At 35.4% G+C, this 23,080-nt stretch overlaps 1 protein-coding gene across 2 annotated transcripts in view; it reads right to left on the bottom strand.

Moving 5' to 3' along the window:
- NFKB1 (nuclear factor kappa B subunit 1) overlaps window positions 1–23,080 on the bottom strand; it is a 122,187-nt gene that overhangs the window by 89,378 nt on the left and 9,729 nt on the right. The window contains exons 2-4 of one of the 2 annotated variants that reach the window (XM_003929512.4): window positions 10,435–10,480; window positions 5,787–5,865; window positions 1,774–1,814 (exon numbers count right to left, since the gene is read on the bottom strand). In XM_003929512.4, the coding sequence (XP_003929561.1) occupies window positions 1,774–1,814; window positions 5,787–5,865; window positions 10,435–10,473 (159 nt within the window). In that variant the 5' untranslated portion in view covers window positions 10,474–10,480. The remainder of the gene's footprint in view (window positions 1–1,773; window positions 1,815–5,786; window positions 5,866–10,434; window positions 10,481–23,080) is intronic. The other variant, XM_010340114.3, reaches the window with a different exon arrangement.

Below are 23,080 nucleotides of genomic sequence, written 5' to 3'. Positions count from 1 at the left end.
ATTTCTGATTCGAAATTTCTGAGATTAAAGGTTTGCCTTTAATCCACAGTCATTCATCTCAGTAACTCCATTTGCTTAAAATGAGTCATCAACCTCAAAGGCAAGGCTACATCCATTCAGTCAGAAAGTCTGGTGTGAATACAACCTTCCTACTTTCACTGAAGTCAGACATCAAAATAGCATCACTTTGGAAACCACATTGCTTTACTCACACAAGTTTTTATGTGAATTAAATTTTGAATTTTGGAACTATATTAACCCTTCAGGTAAATCCTAAATGCCAATTTTTCCTTATGACTGCTGGATCCATCATAAGAAATTACGTTTAAAAATTCTTATTGAAGTGCTATGCTTATGAAAATGATATTTGAAAGAACACTTTGGCATATGCAGACAAATTTTAGTTGATATCTGTTTCATGGACTACCTAGATTTTAAAAGCTGGGAAACTTTCCAGGATGCCAGATCCCATAGAATTTTAAGGGATAAAATTCCACTGGAATTGATGACCTTCTGTGAGAAATAACTGCTAAAAAGAGCTGAACATGGAGGTAAAGCAATGGAGTTTCGCTGGCAGCTTGTGGAGTCAGGATGTGACACCTGCAAGAACTAGAACCATGCCCGAAGTTTCACATGGCATTCTTGCCCACACAGCAAAAACTTTCATCTAATTTCAACCTTATAAGGATAGCCTGTTAGGTAATCATCAAGATATTTATATCATTTAAATGCTAACCAAATCTAATACATATATAATGCCATAATTCTGGAAACCACAAGGCAGTGGATGCTTTATTTAAGCTCATGACCTACTTAGCATGTGTTAAATGTTACAAAATGCAAAAGTGTTTCACTTACCTGAGCTAATGCAAAGAATACTTAGAAAATGTATTGGGTAATACAGCTGCAAGAGGACAGTATCCATATCCTTGGTCTCATACAAAGGTGATTAGTTTATCTACCCAGAGATTTACTGACTCTCCTCATTCTGTGGAGAACTATACTGTTAGTATTAGGGGTTGATTACTTCTAACCCCTAATAATTGAAACTTCCTATAGGCAGATGTTAATTAATTATTTGGTCCCATCCAATTTCCTATAAATATCCACAGAACTGGATATGTTATGGAGGCCATTTCAGTTCTGAGGTATACTCTACAGAATCTACTGGTAAGAGGTAAAGCCTGATAAAGTGCTCCTCTCCTGACTTCAAAGAGGCTGAGTCTAAAGTTAACACCAGGAGGAAGAGAATTCAATAATTCATTCTGATACTTTACTTCCCACTGGTACTTTTAGTATGTTAGGTTACATGTTCCAAAGGCAACACAGAAAAGGCTATCAAAGGAAGGAGGAAGGCTAAGAGGTACTACGTGTGCAAAGATACAATGGATGGAAGTCCATGCTCAGTGCATGTGAACTGTATGCATATGTATTTTCTTATAATTGAAAATGAATGGAAATAACCTCTGCCTTTCCTAGGAGTGGCTGCTAAGTTAAGCTGTAGAGACAGCAGAATACTGTAATTAACTGTAATTTTAATACTGTAATTAACAAGTTATACAGAACTATGTACTGAGGCTCAGGACAGTGAAGAATGACTAAGAGATATGTAAAGTGAATGAATAAAGCTGTTACATAATTTGTCAGGTTGTTGATCTTTCAGATAAGTTACTTCCTTCATAGAATTCATTTACTATTATTCAGTGCTTAGGATCTCAATATTAGACACTGGAATCTAACACTTTAATCAGAGTCCCACCCCTTTAATCTTACCTGTTTAGGTTGCTCTAATATTTGAAGGTATGGGCCATCTGCTAAAAACAAAAACAACAAACAGAAACCAAAAGAAACTGTGAGGCTTCTCAAATTTGGTATAAAATGAAAAGCAAGTCAAAAACTAAAATTAATGTTTTTATGTAGAAGTTTCAAATCAATTTTTGGCTAAAATTCCACAAGGATATAATTTCTCATCCTTGTTTAACATATTAAATTAACCCTTATTTTAACAATAGTTTTAAAAGTTTAGTGAACCAAGACAAGTAAATGTTTGTTTAATGGTGATGGCACACTTTCCAACCCAACAAAAGGCATATGGCTGGCAAGAATTGATGTTAACAGCCTTCATAATCCTGTCTCCTAACAAAGCATTTTAAAATGACAAACACCAATTAAAAGCAGCAACCACTTCCTGGGCACTATGACATTTTCTTTGTCTTGCACATCATTAGACATTGACTTTCATTCCTCAAAGAGAGTGTGATTAATGTGAAATTAAATGATACTGAGCTAGCAACCTGCATGTGTGACAGGCATCGGGCTACCTTTTTTTCCTTACAATAGGTTTTCTGTTCCTTTCCTTACCTGAAGGGAAAGTACTGCCTTCATTCCTTAACTGGTTAGTTTGTTTCTCTTTTCCTCCCTGACGCTCCCAGTGTAATTTGCTCCATCAGACGTGGTAAAATTTTCATATTAATCCATAACTTTTGATGTTTATATGCAATTTTTGAATATTGTGCTGTCACATAAACTTGATTCTAAAACAGCTCAGGCATTTTATAAAATACTGAAAATAATTTAATTGAAGGTAGATGTGTGCAAATTAATTACTGTAAAAACACAAAACTAGAGTCTTAATCCTACCCTAAAGGTAACTGACTTAAAATTTCAAAGGAAAATCAGAATCTCTGACAACATAAGTACAAATTGTTCAATATGAAAAAGTCTCTAAGCTTCTCTGCTGATTTTTATGTCAACAGTATAATATCCCATAGCTCTGCAATAAATAAAAGCATATGGTGGTTCTCATTTATTTGAATGTAGATCAAGATGTTTGGTGCTAAAAATATTCTAGGAGGATGCTTGTATGTCCATTTTAATCTTCATTTTCCTTCAGGAAGAAACTCAAGACCTTTTATTTTTAGATAAATAAATTTGTGAAGAGATAAACCTTCAGGTTAAAATTAAACTGTAACATAAAAGAGAATTTATTTTTATCTTTTCAATATTATGATGAAACAGGGTAAGGCTAGAGAACTGGAGAAAATAAAGGTATAATTACTTCCTGTTATAATTCAAGAAATTATACAAGGAAGCCAGTTGAAAAATGACTGCATCTGAGATGAAACATACATAAGACAAAAAAGGGGGTAGTCACTGGTTAATGTATTAAGTTACCATCTTTTGTCTGTATAAAATTCATCTCTGGACATTTTAAATCACTTTGAGAAACATAATCATAATTTTAAAATTTCCCCCAAATAGCTAGCATTTAATTTTGGAGAAAGAAATAAAATTGATTAGAAAGGGAAATACTTTCATACTAAGACAGAGCCTGTATGATGTAACACTTATAAAATGTAACACTTATAAAAACATTGTAACACTTACAAAAACAACATGTAACACTTATAAAAACATTCCCTGTTACAATGGTAAAAGAACATATCAAGAAGATAGTCTTCTAAGACAGCAATATTTGGATGCCATGAAAAATATAGAGGAGTTAGAAGCATGTTTACATTAAACTTCAAGTCCCCCACTTTTTATTACCTCTGCTAAAAACACCTGTAATTTTTTTATTATTTTTCCTGTATGATTTAATTTCCTTTAAATATGTGAAAATTCATGTAAAATAGAGCCATTTCTCTCTTTCAGCCAACACACTAAACATTAAATCAATTAGAAAATTAGATTTGATATGTATATATTTGTTGTTTTAAGGCCAACATTCTTTTGGCAACATTTCTGTGCCATGAAAGTGACATTCCACCATGCAGAGAAATTTAACTTTAGACCTAAGAGTTATGTCGCATCCTATGGTCTTCAACAAGTACTAGATCTACTAAAGGTTTTAGATTTCAAAAAATCTAGAAGACTAAAAAAATCCATTTTAGACTTACAATTAATACTGGTTTAGATAATCAACCTCTCTACCTCTTTACAAATTTGAATACAATATCCTATAATTTTGGACTATAAAAATTGTACTATGACACTGCAATGAAGAGGGAAAAAAGTGTAGATAAAAATGATGGGGTAACAACAACTAGCAAATTAGATATTTAGGCGTAATTTTAATAGTTTTTCTAATATTATGGCAAAATAATTTCTACAACATAAAGCTGTGACCACAGCATATTTACTGAGATGGTTATTTTGATAATCTTATTTTCATGCCCATATACCTGAAGGAAAAAAAAAATTAAGAGAACATCTGCCTCAGGATACTGTTTGGTATTCACAAGTCACTAAATGGAAATATGTGTATTTCCTGTGGACAGAACCAAGTTTTTATATTTTCAATAATACATTAATACTAAGAAAAATACTTTGAACGCTACAATTTAAAAGTTCACAAGAAACACACACACTACAGGAAGCAGACCTAGAGCTTAAATTGGACAGCACTTCACAAGACCTCAGACATGGCAGCCTAAAAATTATGTTTTGTAGAAGTAAAGAGAGAAAAACCTCTGAAATACGCCTTTACTAGTAAAGGTGAAAGTATAGTAGATTGATTTTTTTCCCTCCCATGAACTCCTAGAAATACTAAAGATATAAATGCAGAAAAAGTATTCTGATCTAAAAAAAAAAAATGAAAAGTAAGTACTGGAGTAACCGTAATAATTTTAAATGAGAATAACTCAAATTGGATAAGTATCCCAAGGAAGACAAGCAAGTTCCTGTTAAATAAAAGAGCTGATGCCCACTTCAGTGGTTAACAAACTGTGTTTTACACATAACCTCCATAATTAACTCACACTACTTTTTAACATATCTGTAAAGTCCCACGTGTGGTGACTGGTGAAGTGAGGAGAGAAACAGAACATGAGAAGAGCCATCACACCAAACTTACATACAAATAAATCCATTTTTCTAAGAAAGGCTAAATGAGTTGCTTTTTATTACTCTTATGAAATTAAACAGTTGCTGATGGGGACAATTAAAGTAGTCATGTTAGAAGGAAGGATTATTATTGTGAGTTTTATCCAACTTGTCAGAGTGCAAAGTTATAAGCTTTTATAAAGATGACTTTTCTGCTGAGATGATTTTTACGATTTCTGTACACTTTGATTCCCCAGTGACTGGCACACTGGCTACAGGCCCTCTTAATGTTTGAAACAGAAATGAAAAGCAGAGTCTGCCTTGTGTGAATCTGGGACAGAAGAAAGGAATTAAAAGGAATACAGGATAATACAAACTGAATGAAAAAAAATCCTTATATTGAGTAAAGATATTCCCTCTGAGTGGTCCTAGCAGATATGAAACACAGTAAATCATCCAAGGGGTAATTGAGATGAAATGTTTTAGTGCAAATATATTTCAAGAAAGTATATTAAAAGTTTTTTTTTTTTTTTTTTTTTTTTTTTTGAGATGGAGTCTAGCTCTGTCACCCAGGCTGGAGTGCAATGGCACGATCCTGGCTCACTGCAACCTCTGCTTCCCAGGTTCAAGTGACTTCTGCCTCAGCTTCCTGAATAGCTGGGACTATAGGCACACACCACCACACCCAGCTAATTTTTTTGTACTTTTGTAGGGACGGGTTTCACCATGTTACCCAGGCTGGTCTTGAACTCCTGACCCAGTGATCCACCCACCTCGGCCTCCCAAAGTGCAAGAATTACAGGTGTGAGCCACCGCACCCGGCCAAAAGATTGGCTTTTTAAAACAAATCACCATTTCCTTTTAAGTACACAACTGAATTTCTAGGAGAGACTATTAACAAATCCTGCATTTTACTAACACTGAAAGCAGAACAACAGGGTAACAGGGATGAGTTTTCTTACCTGCTGGCAGTTGCATCTGTGGTTGAAATACTTCTGGATTAAATATTGTATGAGTCAAAGAAGGATCCAAATGAAACATCTGTAAAGAAGATAATTTAAATCTTTCATTATTTTTCCTATATTATATAAAAAATTTGAAGTTGGGACACGTAAAACTTAAAAATAGGAATGAAACTAAAGCCAAAAACAAAAATCTGAAAATATTTTAAATCAGGATTTTAAAAGATCTTCATGAGAGCTAGGTAAATTTTCATGTGTACAAAACTTTATATAGGGTTAGACTACATCTATGTAACAAAGGGATTTGAGAAAAATAACTTGGCTATAAAGTCCCCAGAGGAAGGGACCTAGTCTAGCTTGCTTACTGGTGTATCTTCAGGGCCAAGTACATGCTTATCACAGAACAGATACTTAAATAATTGCTGAATGAATGATTTGAAGCTTCTACTCTCTTAGAAGTACAAACCAAAGAATATAATCTTAGAAATCAATATTTCATCTATGGTGATAAATATATCCCTAATCTAGCTACCCAATGTCTGAAATCTAGCTACCCAAGGCCTGAAAGAATGACAGAGAGCACTTCTGGGACTATTTACAGAATAACTGAAAATATAACTTACAGTGCAAGGAGCAGATAACTAAGCACTCAGCTCATTCATTTCTTTCACCTTTACTTTCCTAGCATAACACAAAATACCTAGAATTTAGTAGGTACGTTAGCTGAATAAGGGCCCTCTAAACATGTCTGCATCCTAATCCTCAGAACCTGGGGATGCTATCTTATATGGCAAAAGGAGTTTTACGTATGTCATTATGGTAATGATATTAAGATGAGAAGTGTGTCTTGAATTGTCCAGGTGGGTCTGATGAGAGGGATTCAGGAAAGCACACTGAATAGTAGGAGGTGTGACAATAGAAGCAAGAGGCTGGTGTGATGAGCTGGTGCACAGGAAAGTAGGCAGCCACTAGAAGCTCAAAAGGCAAAGACGTGAGAGCCTCCAGAAGGAAAGCAGCCCTGCCAACACCTTGATTCTAGACTTCTGAGCTCCCACTCAGAAGTATAATTTGGGTGGTTTTAAGCCACAAGTATGTGGTAATTTGTTAGGGCAGCAGCAGAGTGGGGATGCAGTATATTTTGATGAAAGTAAATGGTTTAAAATCAAGCAGAAACAATCCTCGTGCTGGTTAGTTTGCCCTGAATTGTTAGAGCACGTTAAAAGTGAAAGGTAAAGCAAAGGGTTTTGATCATATGAGTAGCCAATTGTCTTTGTTGCAATAAAATAAATGTTCCTAGGTTTATCCTAAATTATTTTAAAAATAAAATTAGGAGCATCTTAATGTGAAAATGCATATTCATTCTTTCTAAATCAATCGGAACATTACTAGGAGTAATCAATATTATATATGTCTATTTTATTTACAGAAGTCATACCAGATCATTTATAACATATTGTACTCCTGGTTTTAATAAATTATTATTACTTATCAAAAAATTTTTAACTGCTAGTTCATTTAGGACTTTAAAACTGTATTTCTGAGTTTGCTATTTATTTTAGCCCAAATAAGTTATATGTCTGAAATGTCTGTGGACAGCACGGAAATTAGCCATATTTTACTTTTTATGAGAGACTAGTTAGTAAGTGTGCTGAACTAGCTTTTTGTTTCTTTTAATAGCTAGCGTTAGAGCTTGTCTCCTGTCCTCAGTAATAAATGATTGGAGGTTCTTGGGTACCAAAGAACTTAATATGCCTAGTAAAATTAAGAGTAAGAAAAATGCCCTTTAAATAAAGAATACTTCAGATCCAGTTGAGGGATGCAAATTTTCAATTGAGGAACAAAGAATGCGTTTCACTTCAATGCTTAAGAGTAAAAGCTCACTGATGCTATTCATTGTTTGCTCAAAAGGAAATACAGGAATGAAAAACCATGTTCTGCAAAAATGGGCCTCGTTTCAGAGAGGATTTTAACAGTCTCAGAGCAAACGTGATAACCTAGAAGGAAAACTAACTCTTTCCTGGGGTGGCTGAATGACTGGAGTGGGCAACAGTGCCCATCTTAGGAGAAAGATATACTCTCCACTTCAGACTACAAAGAGAGAACTTGTGTTGTGCTGCAGCTTGCATTGCTTATTAGGTCAGGGGTGGAGAGCAAATTCCAGATTCCACTAAAACACTGGGGACATGCAAACCTTAGGAAATATAAACCATCAAGCTCAAGCCAAGAAAGAAAAAAAAACTTAAATGACCTCTTGCCTCAAAATTGAAAATGTCAGAACATGCCCCACCCCTGTTACTGATGATCGCAAAGGTGCCCACATAAGAAAAACTTTCAAAATGAATGTTTTCAGCAGGTTTTACTCTTCTGTGGCACAAAGAATCATCTCTTGTTGATAAGATTTCCTGTGTACAGACAGGAAAGGATGGTTTAAAATCTAGTAGAAACAATCCTCATGCTGGTTAGTTCGCCCTGAATTGTTAGAGAGAGCACGTTAAAAGTGAAAGGTAAAACAAAGGGTTTTGATAATATGAGTAGCCAAATGTCTTTGTTGCAATAAAATAAATGTTCCTAGATTTATCCTAAATCACCATCTTAAAAATAAAATTAGAAAGGAGCATCTTAATGTGAAAAGCAATGCATATTCATTTTTTCTAAATCAATGAAAACATTACCAGGAGTAATCAATGTTATATATGCCTATTTTATTTATAGAAATAATACCAGATCCTTTATAATGTATTCCACTTCCGGTTTTATTTTTCTGAATGATTCTGTGCATGTGGAATTTCAGAAATCCACTGCTTTAAATGATTGTCACTAAAATTTAAATGTGACTAGCCTATCTTGACACCTAGTGTTCCTTCTTGTCTAGTCTAGCAAACTACATCTTTGACATCTCAGCTTACAAAGACTTCCTTGGAAAGACCTCTGTAACTCTGCTCTTCCTCCAAGGTAGCACCTAGTGATGCTGTTTAACATTCCTATCCCACTCTGCACAGACGACGACTACAGCATATATCAACATATGAAAACAATGCCTATGTTCTTCCTATTAAAATAGGAGCTTCCTCAAATTACAGTGTATATATCGCTTATTTTTCCCCCACTAAGCCAATGTTCTGGCACATAGTAGTGCCTCAATCAGTAGCTGATGAATGAACAACTCTCCATGTTTTAAATACTTGAATCATTACATAAAAAAATTAACATGGCCATTATAATTATTCAAGAGTCTGCAAATTGCTTTCAAATGGTTTTATATATATACACATATACACACATATAAACATATACATACACATATATATACACATATACATATACATATGAGAGAGAGAAGAGAGAAAAGCAAGAATGTTGGTTTTAAGAACCAACATAGATTTGTTAGACTATTCCAATATTTCTATAGGCTTGACATTTTTCAAAATAATATAGGAAAAAAAGAAAAAAGGACATTGCTATCCTAACTACTAATATAATGATATGAACAGTTTTATGCTTCCAAAGCACATTCATTGACCATTTTTGACTTACCCCTGTTAGCGTGGTGCTAGCATTTCTATTCTGCAAATGAGAAAATTGAGGATTAAGGGAACTAAGTGATTCTTCAAGTCAGAGGAGCTGATCTGTAGTAGTCAGTATTTATTATATAAAGATCTTCAAACTCTGAATCCAAAGATCTTTTCACTACAACAATGTATCTCCTTACTTGATGAGTTTTAAATACAATTTTTGGTATAAATTGATGGGGTACAAGTGCAATTTTGTTACATGCATAGCTTGTCTAGTTGTCCAAACAGAGTTTTTAGGGTATCCATCACTCAAATAACGTACATTGTACCCACTAAGTAACTTCTCATCATCCACCCCCATCCCACTGCCCTCACACCCCTCACCTTTCCAAGTCTCCATGATCTGTCATTCCACTCTTTACATCCATGTGTGCACATTAAATAAATACGTCAAAGAGCCATAGTGGGTTAAACTGTGTTCCCTCCCAAAAAGACACCTTTAAGTCCTAATCCCCAGTACCTATGAATGTGACTTTATTTGGAAATAGGATCTTCACAGATATAAGCAAATTAAAGTGAAGTGATACTGGATAAGGGTGTCCCCTAAATCCAGTGATGCCTTTGTAAGAAAAAAGAGAAAGGGATCTAGGTTTAGAGACACAGTAGAGACACACAAGGAAGAAGCACATATGACAATGGAGGAAGAGATTGGAGCGATACAGCTACAAGCCAAGGATTCCCTGCAACCAATCAGAAGCTAGGGTAGAGGCATGAAGCAGATTCTCCTGAGCCTCCAGAAGGAGCCGATCCTGCCAGCACCTTGATTTCACACTTCTAGCCCCTAGAACTGTGAAATAATGTATTCTTTTGTTTTAAGCCATCAGGTTTGTGGTGATCTGTTATGGTAGCTCTAGAAAACTAATACAACAGCAATCCTGTAGCATATATAACGTTTAAGTTACTCATTTTACATGATGTATCCCTCTCCAACTTCACATAAAAGAACAGAGAAACCAAAATTTAAAAAAAATACTAATTTTAGAATTTTCCTAATACTAACTTACTAATGTTGCCTTTGTATATTTTAAAATATGAATACATTTAAATATAATTATCAGTGAGATTATAACACTTACTTGTTCAGGCCTTCCCAAATATGGATCATCTTCTGCCATTCTGAAACTGTATATTAAAACAAAACAAAACAAAACTGTAACACTAGAATAAACTTTAAAAATTCTATCACCATGGAATTCATGCAGGAATAAACTGTATTATACCAGTAAGGCCAAATATAATCCTTTTTTGAAACCGTAGGAGGGGGACATTATGTAGTTCCTCTTTGGTATCTAAATCTAACAGCAAGGAGATTGCATAATCAAGGAATTACCACTTACGTATGATACAATACCCTGGTGTTAAGCTCACCGCAATGTCCTGAGTCTGGTACAAATGATCTTTATGCTTTATATAAAAAATCATTCATACTGGGATTCTTAGAAGCCATTTCTTTTTATCACCCTCTGAATTTCAAGGACTTACAATCTTAGTTCCTTAAGTATATCATTTTCCAACCCTTCATAAACTTTGTGATGGTCCTAGAACTGTCTCAAAGTTTTCTACAAGGTTGAGAAGCTCAAAAGGGACTGATCAGTACTTTGCGTAACACAAGGGGAGGACTGCTACCAGGCTCTTTCTCCTAATGCGAGGGTCGCCAAACCCTGGGTCACAGATAAGGCAGCACAATAGGAGGTGAGCAATAGGCAAGCCAGCCAAGCTTCATCTGTATTTACAGCTGCTCCCCAGTGCTTGCATTAACGCCTCAGCTCCACCTCCTGTCAGATCAGTGGTGGCATTAGATTCTCACAGGAGTACAAACCCTACTGTGAACTGTGCATGCAAGGGATCTATGTAGAGCACTCCTTATGAGAATCTAATGACTGATGATCACTGTCACTGTCTCCCATCATCCCAAGATGGGATCATCTAGTTGCAGGAAAACAAGCTCAGGTTCTGATTCTACATTTGGGTGAATTGTATAATTATTTAATTATATATTATGACATAATAATAGAAATAAAGTGCACAATAAATGTAATGTGCTTGAATCATCCCCAAACCATCCCCCCACAAAACTGGTCCCTGATGCCAAAAAGGCTGGGGACTGCTGCTCTAGTGTGTTCCACAGAAGCAAGCCATATTCCTGCCATTGCCAAGCTGGTATAGAAACTCTGTAACAGTCAAAGTGCAATAAAAATACAAAAATAAAAGCCCTTATTATCAAGGCTATAGGTCTCAGATTTAATCAACCTCAGCTAAACATTAATATACTGCAAGCCTAGCAATCTTCTGTTACCCAGAGGCCCTGATAAAAGTGAGGAACCACATGGTCAGATAAAGATAGTATCTAAAATTACATATCATTTGAGATTTACTTGCTTGAGAAATGTTATTATCTAAAGGTTAATTTTATTTAAGTTTATTTAGATCTAATTTTAGATATGTGACATGAAAAATGAGAAAATTAAAAACAAGGCTGAGGGTAAATATTAATTCCTGGGGTAATTTTTTCTTTCTTTTTTTTTTTTTTTCATAAAGTCTATCAAGAAGTCATGGGTACTTAGGACTGCAGATCAGAATGTCAGCTATCCACCAAAATGTGTTGTCTTTTTTTCCATAGTATTAGTATTGTAGCTGGAAATGTGTCTGCTTACTTGGTGTATACTCCACACTTCCTTGGAGTTAGAGATGGCTATCTGACCAAATGCTCACCAGTGCAATGTCAGAACTCTTGTGTACCATTTCCAGGTCTGGGCTTAAGGCCCTTGATATGCTTCCTCCACATAAACTCAGACATGGAGAAGACCTGGCTTCTACCAAAAAGATGATGATGTATAGCCTAGGGATGGCAGACAAATGAAGGGGAAGGAATGAAGATCCCCAAACAGTGCCATGAGACAGCTCTGCTCTGACCATCCAGGCTGCTCATGCTGGTGGTGATGAGAGTAAGAAATAAACTTTGTTCTTTAACCCAAATGCACTGTCAGGTCTGTTCGTTCAAATAGTTTATTTAGCCCTCACCCTAATGAATATATCACATAACACTCCAATAAGCACAAAGTCCCCTAAAAAAGAATCTGATTTTCAAAGAAATCCTCTCAGCTGGGGCACTGTGTGAGTGAGGAAGAATGAGAAAGCTGATGAGCATTCTAGGGAAATGCAGAGCAGTGTACAACTTTAACAAAAGGGAAAAGGGAAGCTCTGAGTCCTTCAGAACATGAAATTCATGCGGGTTTGCAGGGAAACATTTACCTAAAACAAGAAAGTATTGATTGATGATATACAGAAAACCACAATTAAATCCCAATTAAGACAAGCAGTTAAAAAAAAAAGGGAAAACTGACCTGATACAGTAAAGAGAGTAAGTCACTTGAAATTTAAGAGTTATATCATGCTAGGTGTGTGAGCTTGGATATTAATTAAAGTCACTGTAGCCTTTGTTTCTTCTGTAAAAATGACAGATTTTGATGGAATGGACTTTTGAAAAGAATATAATCTTGTTGAGCTTGGAATATGTTAATTAGCTAATAAATGACTATTCAAAGAACAAATCCTCTAAATCCTAATTTTTTTTTGTAAACTTGGATTTTTAGATGTATTTCTATATCTATATTAAAGAATCATTAGCATAGTTTTCAGTTATATGAAGAATACTAGTAAAAACAATTACACTTAAATACAGTACAGAATACCAGCTAAAACCATCAACGTCTAAATTCCTACCCTTAGAATACCACAGGAGCTCAAACTTCCAAGAAAAATATTAAAACCATTGTTGTCTTTTAAGCTTTCCATCAATCTAGACTGATTTCCTCAATCTTCATAAATAATCTTAACCTATGGTCCTCAAAAACAGAGGTGAGGCTGTTGACTTGTTAATTATACTGATTATACACATTTAAATCTGTGGATGGCTTCCCAGACCTCTGAATATATGAAGTTAACATCAAGCAGTCCTCACTCTAATTTTTAAAACTCAAACTAAACCTACTTTATTAGAACTGATGTATGATCACTACTATAGTGAAAACCTTAATGAAGATCTGTCAAAGGCAGGCACCAGACAAACTGCCAAATTAAACATGGTCTTTCCCTTCAATGTCCTCCCCATGATTTATACACCAATTCTTGCCAAAAGATCACAGTTTTAAAAGCCTAATAGCAGCCCAAGGGATTCTTGGATTATAGTTAAAATCTGAACTTTTACAACGTTTTCAAGGCAGTTAAGTTCACTGTGAAGACCTGAGGTGATGTCAATGTTAATTCACAATTTAAAAATGAAATGTCAAAAGAAACCAAGAATCATTTGGAAAGGATGAATCACCGAGTAATATTTGCATTAATTGTAAAAGCAGGTTTTATTTCTAAAATGTTGAAATACAACTAAGCCTCTGGACCTAAAGGATTAGAAAAGACCAGGGAAAACCCCTTCTACCTCCTTGTTCCCCAAGCCCTTCCCCTCACTTTCCCTTGCTCAGTTCTTTGCTTTTGAGGAAGGACCTTAAAGCCAAAAGGGTGATACTAAGTTTCCTGGGGAGAAGATGGGACTAATCTCTGCATCTCTTTTCCCAGTAATGAGCTTTTTAGGAAGATTTTCACACCACAGAAAAAGAAATAGAAAGTGTAGCTAGCCAACAACAAATAAAATAGTCAGTGAATTGCTTGTGTTTTTCACATGAAAAGCATAATGTTACAACTAGCTTGGTTCTGAACACGTGATGAGTTCTATGAAATATCTAATGGGTTATTTTCTGAACCTCTGTGACGATGCCCCATTAACACCAAAGTGTAGCACATGAGCTTCTTGGTGAAGGCTGTAGGACTGAGTAGATTAACTTGAAAGCCACAGGGTTGAGCCATTACGGATGGAGTTGGGGGCATTCCTGTCCTTGTGACTGGGGAAACTTTCCAGGATCAGAGATAGTCACACTTTCAACAATTACCTACTGTAAGAAAATACATTCTTGTATCTTAAAATAATAAAACTATGTACGGCAAACCCACAGCCAATATCATACTGAACAGGCAAAAACTGGAAGCATTCCCTTTGAAAACTGGCACTAGACAAGGATGCCCTCTCTCACCATTCCTATTCAATATAGTATTGGACGTTCTAGCCAGAGCAATCAAACAAGAAAAAGAAATAAAGGGTATTCAAATAGGACTCAGTATTTTGTTTCCCATTCTACATTTATGGGTACACTGACACATTCCCTCTCTCAGGTGGCTGGCTATGTGTCACTGCTAGATAAACTATTTGCATTTTGCCCCCAGGGGTCATTTGGCAATGTTTGGAGACATTTTTGCCTGTCATAGCTGGATGGGTGGTCTTACTGGCATCTAGTGTATACAGGATAGAGATGTTGCTACACATCCTGTACTTCACAGGACAGCCCCTCACAATAAAGCACAATCCAACCCTGAATATCAATAAGGCCGAGCATGAGAATTCCTAACGAATATCATCACATTGTGACAGTGCTTTGGTTCACATGGAGAAAGAAGTAAACTTTATTGACTACCTCATGGGTAAAGAACTGTAGCTAGAACTTCACGTTTCTCTTAATTCTCACACCAATCCTGAGAACCACCATCCTAGAAAAAACACTGAAGCTGAAGAGAGTAAGTCATTTGCTCAGGTTGATAGAGTAATGCTGCTAATCTGACCCCACAGTCTCTGGTTCTTTCAGTTGTTTAGGAGGCAAAAGTAATTTTCTTCTTTGGCATATGACATTATTTATTTTAATATAGCATGTTTGCTTCAGGTCTCTTCTGGTTGGAGCTAGTCTACCCATGGCACAGCCTAAAAAGCAGGATAGGATTCTGACAATGTACAAAACTAATTCTTCACAAGTCAATTGCCTGTGAAGATAAAAATACCAAACAATGTTAAATGATAGTTCTTTTGTAAAAAAAAAATTTTCTTTGGTCAATCTGAAAAGATAGGAGAATAAAGAGATTCTCCCTGAACTATGTCTATACTCACTGATGATACGATGAAAGTATGTATATATACATAATATATATGTACTTATAATATTATGTATATAATTACATATTAAATTATATCAAATGTATATAACATATATAAATTAAAACTATAGTATATTGAAATGCTAGCTGTTTTCCTTCCTTAATTTAGTCATCCACCTAAAAATAATTAGGCATACTATGCCAGTTACCAACAAGACAAAAGTGCCCAAGAGTGATGCTGCTCCTGTACTCACAGAGCTTATAGTTGTGGTAGATTGAAAAGTGTCTACGCATTTCTTTATGTGTCACTCAACAAGAGGAAAAATCTTATTTCTCTGTGCTTTGAGTCTTGGCAATAGGAACATGTATTAGTGCAAGTTCTAAACCCAGCTTTCAACATGCCTTGCAATGATTATTCTTGCTTACTTGGAAAATTGTTACCATGTGAACAAGCCTGCACCAGCCACTGGAAAATCAAAGACCATGTGAAGCAGAGAGAGGCGGTCCTAGCTGATGCTTCCTAGCACCAGCTGAGTAGCCAAGCAAACTTCAGGACAAACAGCAGTAGGGCACCAGCTAAGTAGCTACAAACAGCACCAGTTGAGTAGCCAAAAGACCTCAGAGATTAGCCAAAGCAGGCCAGGCCAGATGACCTAGACAGCCCACAGACTTGGAAGAAATAATCAGTGTTTGTCTTTTACTTTGCTTTGTGGTGATTTTTTTCATGCAACAAAAGCAAACTAATGCAACAGTTTAGGAAGGAGGAAGACAAACAGGCAGAAGTAATGCAATATAATATGTGTCATGGGAAGTGGAGTGTATGTGGTGTTGGGAAAAGCAACAAAGGAGAAAGGACTTACAGAATGCCTACATAAATTGGTTATAAGTAACATATAAATAAGGGACAACAAATAACAGTTTGGATAGATTAAGGACGTAAAACCCCTTCATAGCACTATAACATAGTCAGACTTGTAGGCTCCTTGTAAGGCCCAAGTTCCATTAGCTGCACACAGATAACAAGCTAAAGATAATCACATGTTCTTGTTTTGTTTAACTCCCAAATGGCCACTGTTATCAATCCTTATAATGACACACCCAGTTCCAGCTCACTGCCAGCTCACTAATTCACTCCACCATCACCCTCTCCCCACCATCACTCCACCTCTACCCTATATATCAAAGTGATTGTAACCAATAATAGTGTGGATGATCAGAGTTCAGGGCCTTCACTGCCTCCTCCAGAGTAGTAAGTGTTGGCCCCCTGGTCTCACTATCTCTCTGAATCTGTCTTTTTCTCATTCCTTTGTCATCCACCCACAGATGATGTAGGGCTGGCTCCCTACACGTGTGGTTTAGGTTAATTACCTCAGTAATTCAGTAATCACACTTTCTTTGTTAGAGTTCTAGTGAGAGCTCATGTTGTGTTCATTTTTTTACTCTATTGGTTTATTCAATTCCCAACTGAACAAAAGAGACAAATATAGTAGCCAAAACACTGGGGTATATACAGAAAATTAAAACTGATAAAACTTTCAGAGTGCAAATATTAATAAATCACTGTTAGCTGTAAGCAGTGATACCTTTATAAAACAAGTTAATGTTTTAAATCCCTTCAGCTCTCTAAAACCAGTTTCATCATTTCTGCTGCAATAAGCCCCATTCTTGACTTTCCAATTTCTGCCAATACATCATTCTCAAACAATCTAGTCAATAACTAATTTTTGATGATTATTTTCTTCATGTTGCTTCTTGTATCTGCCCCTTCTTTCCAAAATCCTAGGAGAGACCTTTATTGCCTCACCTCTGAATGACAGTAATAGGCTCTGCACTGTTCTCTCTCACTGCAGGGTTTCTTCCTCTTTTAGCTATCTTTCACATTATTGCCATATTGCTTACAAGATAAAGTCCAAAGACTTCAATCACTTAGCACATTACATTATTATATGAAATCATATTATAAGCACCCCAAACCCTCTATGAAAGACATATTAATCATTCAAAATGCTTTGCTCATTTACATCTTACACATTTGTTCACAGTATCCCCTGCATCCTGAAATACCATCTTTTCTATCTCCATAGCACCCACTCTTCAAGGCTCTAGTTAAATCCAATCTCTGCCAAGAAATCCTTTATTTTGCTTGTAACCTATAGCCCTGTAGTCACATAACACCCATAACACTTATATATGCTGGTGATTTAACTAGAATATATAAGCATAGTTTTACTGCAATCTAACTTAACCTATATATTTGTCATCTTCTCAAATGGATAGAATTGCCTAAAAAGTAGAGATGGGAGTTTTGCTTTTTCTGTATTGCCAAATTGGAAAACACTGTTTTTATAAAAACTGCATTAATTTTAAGAAGTATTGCAATTTCAAATTTGTCAAAATGTCAAATTTTGGTTTTAGTTATCATAGATTAACAGTTATCTGAACTTCCCTCCTTGCTATACTCAACTGTGAAACCATACAAATTACCTAAAGCTGTAATTTAAGATACTGCACATCATAGGGCTAAACATTATAAGGTGCTTTAGGTAAATTCTAAAGTCACACTCATTTTTTGACTGAGGTCACTTTCCAAATCATAGCACAGGGAGAGCCCAAAGAGAGAACAGCAATCTTGCTGGGCAGAATATCAGAGACAAAGAATTTACAAAAAAAGCAAGAGCCTCAGAGATCTACATACAGGTCATCTCTGGTAACTGGCCATATCCTAAGCTGTGATAGTGTAAGACCTTGCAAAACCTAATAGAAAACTGTTTCTGGGCATCTAAGAGCTAAACAGAAATTCCAGACATCATACAGTGCTGAGAGACACTGCAGTTATAACAATTCAGAATAGAAAGACTCCACTGAACACTGTTAAGCATTCAGTTGTGATTTCAGAAAGACTACATAATGGAAATTAGAAACACCATAAAATAAGAGCTACTCTAAACTCATCTTAATAAAACTAGGTGATCCACCAGTAAATTCACTGCCTGTTACAACAAAACTCAACACATTTTAAAGGAAGACAAAACAAAAACAAAACTCTCTACAATGTAGTATCTATAATGTAAAACAAAACATAATGAAGCCTGAAAAGAAGTAGGAAAATAAGACTGAGAAAAAAAAAAGGACACAAATGACGAAATTAGTAACCAATGACTTTAAAATAGCTAATAGCATATGGTCAATAATGTAAAGAAAAAGATGAACATAATGAGTAAACAGGCAATATCAGGAGAGAAATATACACTTAAAAAGAAAAATTTTAGAACTGAAATGAAATGTCACTAGATGGACTGAAATTTTAGAACTCAAATGAAATTTCACTAGATGGACTTACCAGCATATTTAACATTATAGAAGAAATTACCCCAATAAACTAGAAGAAAGATCAACAAAAACTATCCAAACTGAATCACAGAGAAAAAGGCAGAAAGAAGTAAACACAGCTTTAGTGACCTACAGGACAATATTAAGCTGTCTTACAAAGTTGTAACATAAAATCCCGGAGAGAGAAAAAGGCCAAAAAAAATTTTTTTTTTTTCAAAAAAATAACAGTTGAGGATTTTTCCAAATTTGATTTTTTAAAAAAACCCACATATCCAAGAATTTTAAAGATCCCTGTGTTAGATAAAGACAAATAAAACCATGCTTAGGCATATTACAGCCAAACTGTTAAAAACTAATGCTAAAGCAAAAAAAAAAAAAAAAAAAAAAAAAAAAAAAAAAAAAAAAAAAAAAATTCTAAAACAGCAAATGTCAAGAAAGGACATACTATATGTGGGGAAACAATGATAAGCATGATAAGCATAATGTTTCTGGTGATCATTAGATACAGTACAAGCTAGAAGGCAATGTAAAGGCACCTTTACAGTGATAAAAGAAAAAAAAGATTCATCCAGAATATTCAGCAAATATACCTTTTAAAAATAAAGGTGAAATTGACATTTTCAAATAAACAAGAGCTAAAAGTATTCATCACCAGCAGACCTGCTAAAAGCTATGCTGACAAAAGTTCTACATGCTAAAGGGAAATGATGGAAACTTGAACCTGTATGAAAGAATAAAATGCATCAATAATGAAAAACATGTGAGTAAGCACAAGAGTTTGATTCCTTCTTTCTTAACTTCCTAAAAAGATAATTGCTTGGTCACAGCAAAACCACACAATATATTTTGCAGTCTGTAAAATATAAATAAGTAAAATGTATAACAATAATGGCACAGAAGGACAAGCAGATGTATAACACTGTCAAGTTCTCACATTAATTGCAGACTCAAAGATGCATATTGTAATAAATTACAATGAAGATAAAATGGAATTTAACCAATGAAGGAGATAAAATGGAATTTAAAACATTAAGCTTGATTTATTCAAAGGATGGCAGGAAAGGAGAAAAAAAACGAATAAAGAACAGATAGCACAAACAGACAATTAATTACCAAGATGGGAGACTTGAACCCAACGTACCAATAATAATATTAAATGGAACTGGACTAAACTCATCTAGAGTATAGAGATGATCAGACTGGATTTTTAAAAAACCAAGATTCAAGTATATACTTTTCATAAGAATTGTACTTTAATATTAAAGATACAGATAGTTTAAAGTATAAAGATGGAACACTGTGCTAGTTAAATCATGAAAATGCTAAACATAAGAAAAATGGGCTATATTCTAAAATATCAGATAAAGTAGACTTCAAGAGAACAAATATTACCAGGGACAAAGAGGAACAATGCGTATAAGAATCAAAGGGCCAACTCATCAAAGAAAAACAATGATCTTATTGTGTATGCACCAATTAACAAAGCTTCAAAATACATGAAGCAAAAAGTAGCAGAACTAATGGAAAAAATGACAAATCCACAATTACAGTTAAGATTTTTAACATTCCTCTCTCAGTAATTGATAAAAGCAAATCAACAGCACACCAGGAAATGTCTTAGTCTGTCAGTGCTGCTGTAACAGAATAGCTGAGACTCAGCAATTTTAAAAAGCCCAAGTTTATTTCTCACAGTTCTGGAAACTGGAAGTCCAAGATCAAAGCACCAGCATTTAGTGTCTGATGATGGGGTACATCCTCTAGAGGGGAGGAATGCTGTGTCCTCACATGTCAGATGGCGGAAAGGCAAGAGGAGACAAATTTTCTCCAGCAAGCCCTTTTAAAAGGACACCTAATCCCATCACCTCTTATAGGCCCTACATCTTGCTACCATCACATTTGCCATCCTGTTTCAACACCTGAGTTTGGAGGGCACACATTCATACCATAGCAGGAAAGATATAGAAGGCTTACGAACAAAACTATCAAGAGAACCTAGCGTATGTGTAGAATACCCCACTGAATGACTGTAGAGTCCACATTATTTTAAGTACACATGGAATATTCACAAAGATAGACCACATCCCAGGCGATAAAATGTCTCAATAAATTTCAAAGAATTGAAAGAATGCAAGAGTATGTTATTTAAATACAGTGGAATTAAATCAGAAACCAGTAATAGGAAAATATCAAAAAATCCTGCAATGTATATAATTTAAGCAAAAGTGTTAAACTGGGGGAGAAAAAGTGCCTCTTATAACCAACAGACTATAGAATATATAACCTCATCCCACTGAAAGAAGCATCTTAATTCTTGCTGTATCACGTTCACTACAACCGTGGGGCACAGGGATTTTCTTAGAGAAGTGATTAGAATGCATTCCAACGTGTTCCATAAGAAACAAATTTTTGCCTACGGTTGTCTTCTCAGTCATAGCTGACTGAAATCCGTAAGATCAAAATATGTTTTGGACATTTAAAAACTGTATTGTAATTAAGAGTAATTTATATCATATTCTACATAAAATTCATTTTTAATATTATCTTAGGACAAACTCTGCCAAGAATAAACTTATAGGGCTAGAGAAGTTCTCTAAAAATTACAATAACTTAGATAAAACCTTAGATTGTTATAATTAAAGTCACTCCTGAGATATTGCTGCCACCTTCCATTTCCACATAAAAACTGCTTCAATGCCTCTGCTCATGGTGTGAGGTCTTTCATTCAGATGGCATTAAAAAGGGATTTGACATACTGGACTTTGATCTGCCCCTTTGCTTCTACATTTCTAATGCTACAGATTTCTTCTTCTCTAAAAACATAGTATCACAGAAATTTAATTTCGATTTGGGGCCTCTGACTTGAGTACCATTTTGGAATATTCAGATTTTCAGACTGAGGAAGCAGTAGACATCATGCATTATGAATTAGAGACTACTATTCTTTTGTTCAAATATACAGAAACTGATCCAGTTCTCTTGAATCCAAATATGACTTACTTTAGATTTTTATTCTATTAATCCTCAAAAATCCATACAAATATGTCCTTTATGTTTTAAAGAAAAAAAAAATCATTATGTGAACCATCAATGTTTGGTCCTATGAACATGGGCACAATCACCCTGGAGGGAGAAAGGGTTCCCTTGAAGAAATAATCATGGCCTTCCAATTACACATACACAAATACAGTAATTTTCAAGCCATCAAAATCAGGCTCTATGAAGCCCTTTCTATACTGACCACTCATATAGATAAACTCTTTAACATACACATGGCTGGGTGTGGTGGCTCACACCTATAACTCTAGCACTTTGAGAGGTCCAGGTGTTTGGAGACCAGCCTTGGCAACATAGGGAGACCCAATCCCTACAAAAAACTTAAAAAGTAAAATAAAATAAAAAATTAGCCAGGCGTGGTGCTGTGTACCTGCAGTTCCAGCTCCTTGGGTGGCTGAGGTAGGAGAATAGCTTGAAACCAGGAGGTCAAGGCTGCAGTGAGCCATTATTGCGCCACTGCACCCTGGCCTGTGTGACAGAGTGACACCCCATCTCAAAACAAACAAAAACCAAACGAAACAGATACAGATGTCAATGTATAAAGTGAGTCGGGAGAAACAGGTGAACTACACTCTTTCTTCTATGTCTGATAACATCAGATGTGAATACTTCTTCTCCCGTCTCTTTGTCAGTCAGTCACCCTGGCGACTTGGTACTAAGCAAAATATTTACTTTTAAATTTATAAGTAATAAATTAATGAGAATGTGATCTCTTTTATATTTTTTACTAACAACTTAGGAAAAACAGTATTTTGTTTAGTGAGGAATATCTGAAATGAACTGATCTTAAGGCCCAACTGACACAGCAGAGTTTGCTCTAGAGTGAAGCTCATTATTAGCACCTGGAAATAATGAATTCATTCAGTCAACACTCCATTATCTATGTGAATATATATGAGTCACAGAATTGAGATACACATAATCCAAATGTTGTTAGTGAAATCTTTTAAATTACAGTGGAGGGAAGGGGTCCTAACTAAGAAAGGGCAGACAGGACACTTTTGCAGTGCTGGCCATGTTCTATTTCTTGGCCACCACCTAGGTTAAAATAAACATGCTCACCTTGAGATAAATCACTAAAGTTGCAGCCTTAATATTTGTGTACTTTTTTAGTTATTGGATTCTTCAACTTAAAAAGGCTGATGTAAAAAGAAAATTTTTTTTCTATTTTTTTTTTCCTTTTTTGAGACAGAGTCTTGCTCAGTTGCCTAGACTGGATTGCAATGGCACAATTGCCCCTCACTGCAGCCTCAACCTCCCAGGCTCCAGTGATCCTCCCACCTTGGTCTCCTGAGGAGCTGGGACCACAGGAATGTGCCACCATGCCCAGCTAATTTTTAAATTTTTTGTAGCTACCAGGGTCTA

The sequence above is a fragment of the Saimiri boliviensis genome, chromosome 3 (genome assembly GCF_048565385.1).
Source record: "Saimiri boliviensis isolate mSaiBol1 chromosome 3, mSaiBol1.pri, whole genome shotgun sequence".
Lineage (NCBI taxonomy): Eukaryota > Metazoa > Chordata > Mammalia > Primates > Cebidae > Saimiri > Saimiri boliviensis.
The sequence above is the reverse complement of the archived record's forward strand: the minus strand, read 5'-3'. Positions and strand labels throughout refer to the sequence as shown.